Raw genomic sequence first — 8,139 nt, 5'->3', positions numbered from 1 at the left:
CTTCCAGACTAAAGGAACCTCTTTATTTTGGATACTTTGTGTTGGTCTTTCACATTAAATTCCAGTGAAATATATTTATGTTTGTGGTTGTAATGTGACAAAATATGGAAAAGTTCAAGGGGTATGAATACTTTTGCAAACCACTGTATCTTTAAAGGAATGCATATTGCCTGCTGCTTTTAGGGTCAGTGCTTTATATTAGGGTCTAAACAGAGAGATATCAGTATAGCTGTTTTGATCAGACCTAGTATTTTGACAGTTTTATTCAAATACGTCCAGTGATCCATGAAATATTTTTCTGACAGACAGACAGACAAAGTTGTTTAAAATGTTATAGTGTGACAGGGCCTTAAGGGACCTACCATACAAGCTCATTAACGATGAATTCTGACAAGAAAAATATTTAAAAACATGTCTATGCAAATGAAAAAATAAAAAATAAAACCTAACAAAACAACCGCTTTAAACTTTCCATTTTGTAACACCAGATTTTAAATGAAAACTGTACTCCTGTCTTTTTCTTCATTTGTCATTACAAGCAAATAAATCGCCTGGTCAGCCCGCATTGCATCTTGGGATATGGTGAGCTGAGAAGGATGCGTTTGTGAGCCTTCGAATTTGGGTAGCTTTGGCGCATCGCTGTGATGTAATCAGCCATCAAATTCATCCTTCAAAGGATGCAGCCCCTAAATTTGGACATAGCCACAGACACCAAACATGGGCAAAAGCTCTGTCACCTTTGCCTTTACTGGACAATAATATTAATTCAATATTGCTCTTAAACATTTTTCTCATATGTCTCACTCGTTGACAATAAAATGATTTTTTTTGAGGAACCCAAGTGGCAGTTCTTTGCCACACCACTTGGGGGTGACATGGGTGTATGAGTGAGCATCTTGTAGCATACCGGAGTAGGCACTCCCAGCGGCAGGATGTCCAGGTACTGGCAGGGCGCTAGACGTTAGTGGTGGCGGTGGAGGCAATGCAGCTGGAGTCGCAAACATATTGGGATGATGGGAATGTGGCGAGGGCTGCAAGGCAGGGGGGAAGCCGGGGGCGCTGTGGTTGGCAGCTAGTGGCAGGGGGAAGGTAGAGGCTGCTGCTGCCACCGGAGGAGCAGGTGGGTGGTGGGGAAGGTGCAGGGAGGGAGAGGGCCCGTGGAGCTTGGTGCCGGGAGTGCTGCTCCTGCTGCTGCTGTAAAGACAGAAAACGTGAGAGCGACAGAGGATGGAGCCAGGCGTGATTAGTCAAATTTAACACTTGTTCCTGCACATCCCCTCATCTCCATCTGTTCCAGCATCCAAATCACAGCACAGTGTTTTCACACCTCAACTGCTTTCCATTTTACAAACGCCTCCCTGCCTCATTCTTATGTTTCACAGAATCCAGGGCAAACAGGATCTGCAAAAACCCTGCATTCGCAACACCACTTTGGATGCAAAGGAACCACCGCTGGCACACATAACAAAATGAACATCTGTCGTTGAACAGCTTCTGTTAAGGCACTTCCTCCAGAGCCAGGTACAGAACATGTGCATAGGAAATGGGATGAGAGGGAAATAGAGGGTGTGTATGCAAGTGTTAGCAAACAGTCTTTTGTAGTGTGTGTGGGTTTTCCCTGGGGGCATCACAGAGCCTGCGTCTCCGCAGCTCCACACTTTAAGCCTAAAAGCTCATTTGCTTCACTCGCTCTTTGCTGTAGGCCCTGGCTGCGATTATTCACAGCGGGTGCCAGGCCATGTTGGTACGCTGGCAGGCTCGCCCGGGCTGGCACAAGGACAGGCGGACAGAGCCAAGTCCTGAGTGTCTGTGAGGCAAAGCTGTCGATGGGACCGAGTGCGTTCCGAAGAAGCCATCTTCAAGTCGCACATTATTAAAGGCTTTACACAACACAATGGACTGTCACGGACATTACAGCAAAAATAATTATTATCCACATAAAGCAGAACTCTACTGGGATTTTTCTAAAATAAGTAAAAACATAACATGTTCATAATTATTTCTTGGATAAATATAAATCCATATGCTTGTTTGCCTTTTTTTTCTCATTCTCAGATGAAGTAAATTTCATTAAGTAAAAATATGCTTTTGTTAATAAATCATAGGCTCCCATGTGGCAGCATGTCGATTTAGTTCTAATAACAGTTATAAGGAACGATAGCTCTGAAACTTAAAACTCTCCCTGCCGGCATTTTGTGTCCTGATCAGACGTTACACCAACAGAGATGATAGTTTATGAGTTTGGAGTGTTGAATTTTCTGCCTCAGAACATTAGAGAACTTTAATAAAGTCCATTTAGACGTGCGTTACCTGTGACCGTTGAGGTTGAGGCCGTTGTAGGCAGAAAGTGGGCGGGGCTGGCAGCGTGACAGGGGCCGGTGAGGACCCGCTTGAGTAGGGTGGTGCTGGTGGTGATTAGGAAGGGCAGGAGATGGTGGGTGTGGGTGAAGACTTTGCGTGGGCTGAGGCCTGCTGTGAATAGGCTGGTCAGGCTGGGGCTGGGGAAGGGGGGGCAGTGAGGGCTCTTGGCCGTGGGGAAGAGGCAGGGCTGGAGGCGTCAGAGGCCTGGGGAGAGCCTCTGAGTGAGACAGCAGGTGGGTCGAGACTGGAACCTGGGTGGGACTGTTTGCTTGAGTACGAAGAGGGGACAGAGTCTGGGGTTGTGGCAAACGGAGGGTTTGGGGGGGCAAGGGTGGACTTGTGGTGGTGGATTCAGGAGGTTGAGGGTCTTTACAGCCCTCCTGGCTCCTTTCCTGACTCCGCTCTAGGCCTGAAACCTTGAGGAGGCCTGGGCCGAGAGGCTCCTGGCTGCCATTAGTGGAGAGCACATTGATGCCAAGATCTGGAACTGTGAAGAAAAAAAAATCACTATAAAACAATAGAACAAGACCTGAAACACACACAATCACTAATACTAACAATTTAGTAAATTTCTAGCCTGGCCCTTGCCTTCCTACGCAATTCCGATCAATTCTAATCTCCCTTCACTGCTCCATCTGGGATTTATCTGGTAGTATCAGTCAACCAGGCCAATCAATGAACAGAAGGAGGAGTTGGGAACGTCAACGTCAATTTTCTGCTCTGTTTTTGTCTGCCTGTTTAGAAATGGCAGTGGAGGAAGAGAATGAAACCAGTTTGTGTTGAAAGCCTGCAGCACTTATTTACAGCCTTCTTGTTCAGCTCGGTACTTCTCATTTCCCAGTAGGGGATGGTTGTTTACAACGCACTCAGTTAACTTCTTAGCTTAGCTTCCTTCACTTTCATATCAACACTAAGTAACGCTTGTCTTTACACAATCACTCCAACTTGTCAAAACTTAAGTGGAGCTGTTGTTTTTTTCACCCAGAAGTCTAATAAAAAAGCAGTTATAAAATCACACCTTTATTTTAAAAATGTAAAAAGTAGTAGTACTTTTGAGCTGGCAAACTACATCACAGCAAAACGTTAGCAGATCCAATCGTTTTAAACTTCAACAGAGTCCACAACTCCAGCAAGAAATCACTTCCTAATAGCTGAGGGTCTAGACCCTCTGTACGAAGCAAAGTGTAGAACAAAAGGCTGTTTTGTTTTACCAGGTTAGTAAATAACACAAACTGGCTAAAAGTTTCTATTGTGAATGACACATAACTATAGTTTATTCTTGTCTTTTGTTTCTTAAAATAATCAACTGCATCTTACACAATGTCAGATGTTTCACCTTTTTAGTGTGCTGTATATTATGACCCATGTAAAATAAAATAAAAAACAGAAGCAGAATTGTACCACTGTGTGCAGATTTACAGCTTTATGCTTAATTTGTGTCAGCTTGTTGTTGAGTTTTTTAGAAATACAATTTGTGAAAACATTAATAATGACAAATAAAACCAAACAGTTCAGATTTTCTATAATCTTTGAAAACATTTGTTTTTACTATATGCAAAGTAACATGACACTAATGATACTCGGTAATGATTAGTACAATGTAGAAGCAACATGATACAAATACTGCAATAATAGATTTAGTTTAGCATCCATCAGATGCTGCCAAAATATATCCTCTGATCTCCAAAATGTGAATAAATTGAAAAAGAAGTTATAATCGCTGTACGCTGCTGAAGTCACAGTGAACAATAGATAATAAACTCCATCCAGGGTATTTCTCAGCAGGGACCTCATCTGACAGAACAAAGTGCTCAGACATCAGCAGTCAGCTCCAGAGGAAAGAGGCTCATGGGGGCTGACAGCACATACATAAACTGTAATTAAGGCTCCCAGGGCCTCATGGGAGCTTGGCAATGGGTCCCCCCCCCCTTTGTGAATCCTTTACCTGCCAAATAGGTGTAGATGGGCCCCAGGTCCCCTCGGTGGAGACAGCAGCCGGCCCTGCAAAGCAGCCACCTGTCACTGGGGGCTTCCATCTCCCTGGCAAACTACTCCCCTCAGACCACCTTCACTGGGAGCTGTAGTTGAGTCAGCCGAGCTGCACAAGCAGCTAGTTTTTTTGGGTGGGGCAAGAGGCTCCAGCAGAGGGAGCAGAGTTTATTGTTTCAATATCTTTTGGAGACAGACTTTATGCATTCAGGGTGTTTGTCTGTGCACACAAGTTCCTTAAAACACACAAAACAAGATCAAATTCAAACAAGTTCTTCTTTTGGTTTCTTGTGTTTACCTCATGATTCCCTGTTTTGTTACTTCAGTTAGTTCTTCTCTGTATTGTATTGTTAGGGTTGTTGCACCATTCTTGTGTTTTATTTTACAAACTTCTATGAGTTCCTGTTTTAACTTCTCTGTGTTCCCTGTACCGTGTCTCGTTTATCCTTAGCCAGTCTCCTGTGTTTCCAGTTTGCCACGCCCTGTTTCACTGTCCCCAATTAGCAATCAGCCCAGGTGTCTCCACTTTCCACTCTGCTCTTAATATTCTGTCTCCTGCCACCAGCACCTCAGCAGTTCATTGTTTAGGCTACCTCCCCGATATTTGGGTTTCTGTTGTGTTTTTTCACACTTGACCTTAGTTTTTGCGAGTTTTGTTGCCATGACAGCTTTTTTTGTTTAATAAAGTATTTTTAGTTTATCTTTATGAGTTCCTTGTGTGACTGCACTCTGGGTCAGATCCCTCCACTCACCAGCGACACAACAGAATTTTTACCATGTTCAATAAAGACACATCATCAGTTGTTTTTCTCAAACCTTCTTGTTGACATCAACAGTATTGAATTTAATCTGTGGCATAATTTCCCCCAAAACATATGCAGCTTCAGGTTAAACCATCTTCACAAAAAAGCTACAAGGCAATGTATTTATTTGTACAAACTAGGTGTCAAACTCATTTCATTTAGGGGCCAAATAAAAAACAGTATTATGTTTAAGGACCTTGAACCTCAATCGATATTTTATAAAAAATATTTAAATTTGGCATGTTTTTCAGATTAGATTTGTCCATTTGAATCCTGAAAACCCTCAGGATTAACTAAAACTGATTCTGATTCTGAGTTTACACCTCTTCAGTGACGTGCAGATAGATTCAATGCATGATGTAAGTGTATGGAGATGTTAATGTGCTTCTATTGTTAAAAAGCCCAGGGGGAAGTGATTTTGTACTGGGGTTGATTTGACTGGTGCACGGAGGCTGAGTCATCCTGTTAGCTTTATTAAATAACACAAAATGATAGACCCGATCATGATCTTTGCTCAAACCTCCTCCTTCATGACTGTACCGAAATGTGACTACTGTCTACAACCAGACAAAGAAGAAAAGACATGTAGAGGAGGGAAACGGTGACACACAGAGGTACAGTAAAAGAAAAAAGTCAAATAGTTTCTGTGTTGCATAAAGTAACTTTAACTGACCGTGGTTTGCTAATCAACAAGCAGCGTTTGTAATTGTTAGCTGAGCTGTGTTGAAAAGAAAAATACAGTCAAATACCTTGATATATAAAACTGTGTAATTGTTGAAAATACCACGGCATAAGATTTGGGTCAAATCTCCCATAACTACGTAAAAACAAACCCAACAACTGATGGCTGAGTAAAAGAATGATGTAAAGCAGTCCCTCTGGACACAAAAGGCACACACTGGGCATTGAACTTTACAACGCCAGTTGGAAATGAAAAGGAAATTCAGGTGCATGAATTTAAATTTAACCAGCAGCCAGTCAGAAAACATATATACATATTTTTTTTGTTTTGTTTTGTTTTCTATGCCATCTTTACATGAACACATCTTTACTCTCACATGCATCAACAGATAAGAAATCCCAACATCCCTTATATCTGTTTTCCTTACTGGTGTCAATCTTCTCTACTTACAAATGCTATTACTGGTCAAGGGAGACCGCTGCTGGCAACAACATCACCGCAGCAGACAGAGAAGAAATTCCCAGTTCTCCTGCTGCACCTCCTGATCCCTGAGGTCCACAGCTTGTTTTGAGAATGTGCTAACATGCTAAAAAGAAGGTGTCTATTCTGGTCATAATGAACACCCAAGGGCCATGCAGAGTGGGAAAGAAGAAGCAAGTAGGATCTGCCAGCTATCCTCCCGTGAGGGTTCATTTGACAGTCTTCTTCATCCCTGAAAACAAATAAGTGCCATTCCCACTTGGGATTTTGAAAATGTAAAGCCCTGCTGTTTCTCAGTCTTTCAGTGTTATTACAGTTTGAAACTAGCACTAGCTGCTTGGCAGAGCGGAGAGTGGGGAACGAGGCCCATGGCTATGTGTAGGATGGTCAAAGAGGCAAAAGCTGGATTTAAGTATTAACAGGGGGGCTTTGTAAGTGTCGTCTGTGTGTTGTGTGTTGGTGTGTGTGTAGGAAAGTCTTTCATTAAGTGTAGATGTCAGGGGACCCAGTGGAGGACTTAAGGGGTTAGACATGTCCTACAGTTCAGTGTATTAGCTGTAAACTCCACCTCTAGTGATTTCTATCTCCCTACATGGGTAAAGCTACAGCAGCTTGCAATTATTACACTAGAACTCTAGACTGAAAGTTCAATTCAATTCATTTTATTTATATTGTGCCAAGTCACAACAAACGTCATCTCATGGCACTGTACAACCCCCCCCCCCCCCACCCCCCCCAAAAAAATAATAATCTAAGGAATTCAGCTGATTGTGTAGAATGAAGTTACATGAAAATCTAAAAAGACAATACGGGATTTTAACAAACTTACAGACCAATTGTTTTTTTTTTGGAAGCATCCATTTTTCTTTTTTTTTTCAATACCTCACATTTGGTTTTAAGACATAAAAAACTCAAATGTTCAAGTAATATTTACATCAAGCAATCCAGAACCACAAGTTCAAGTCTAAAATGCACAATGTCTTGCCTCACCTTWGTAGAGCAAAACAGCTTATGATAAGTGTGGTTTGATTTACTGTTAGCATCTCTTGATCTATTTTAATCTTGATCACATAAAGCCTTCAGGATTTATTAGGGTGCCGATGCATAAGCAATGAAGCATTTAATCCCGTTTATTTATATAACATCAATTCACAAATAAAGTCATCTCAAGGCACTGTTCAAAACAACAAGGGGATTTGGCTGAAACAAGTGAAAAAACTCAGCCATCTTTGAAGCTCTATCAGACACACTTCACAGAAGAAACATTCAAAGTTTAAACAGGTCACAGAATTAAGAACTTTACATGATTTAATATGTATTTTCAAAATTGCACTTTACGTTTTATAATTTTTAAAGATTTTTGTGATATCACATACTTACATTAGAACTGTCTAAATGTTTATGAACAACTCCTATTATTCTCAGAAACATTTCACTTCCTCTACAGTTTATACATCAAAATATCAGTTTTTGGTTAGCTTAGATTCTATCAAAAGGAAGTCACAAATTACTGCCGAGCTTTGTAGAATAAATGCTAGTTGGAATTTTAAGCAGAAGTTTGTCAATCTTATTTTTTTCTAAACCAGTGCACTTCTATAATACCCAAAGATGGGTATTATGGTCAATTTTCTCTCAGTGATAAGAGTTTGAAAACATTGGGCCTCATGCAAGAACCGTTGGTACGCACAGATTTGTTCTTAAGTTGTGCGTACGAGTGATTTAGGAGAATTTGTGGCATTCACCAATGTTTTCATATTCTAAGATTTTTTTCAGATACCTATGAACAAAATTCACGTGTGGTCTAGACCTGTCGTATATTTTACC

General features: G+C 41.3%; 1 protein-coding gene across 9 annotated transcripts in view; it reads right to left on the bottom strand.

The window, feature by feature from the left end:
• The window catches only part of auts2a (activator of transcription and developmental regulator AUTS2 a), a 40,490-nt gene that overhangs the window by 19,072 nt on the left and 13,279 nt on the right, over positions 1 to 8,139 (bottom strand). For 7 of the 9 annotated variants that reach the window (XM_014025901.1, XM_014025905.1, XM_014025904.1 and 4 more), the window contains exons 1-3: positions 4,307 to 4,412; positions 2,311 to 2,848; positions 908 to 1,194 (exon numbers count right to left, since the gene is read on the bottom strand). In XM_014025901.1, the coding sequence (XP_013881355.1) occupies positions 908 to 1,194; positions 2,311 to 2,848; positions 4,307 to 4,397 (916 nt within the window). In that variant the 5' untranslated portion in view covers positions 4,398 to 4,412. Of the gene's footprint in view, positions 1 to 907; positions 1,195 to 2,310; positions 2,849 to 4,306; positions 4,413 to 8,139 lie in introns of those variants that run through there. The other 2 variants (XM_014025903.1, XM_014025909.1) reach the window with 2 other exon arrangements.

Source organism: Austrofundulus limnaeus, unplaced genomic scaffold (genome assembly GCF_001266775.1).
Source record: "Austrofundulus limnaeus strain Quisiro unplaced genomic scaffold, Austrofundulus_limnaeus-1.0 Scaffold508, whole genome shotgun sequence".
NCBI classification, from domain to species: Eukaryota; Metazoa; Chordata; class Actinopteri; order Cyprinodontiformes; family Rivulidae; genus Austrofundulus; species Austrofundulus limnaeus.
Note: the sequence above shows the minus strand (reverse complement) of the source record. Positions and strands in the feature narration are given on the sequence as shown.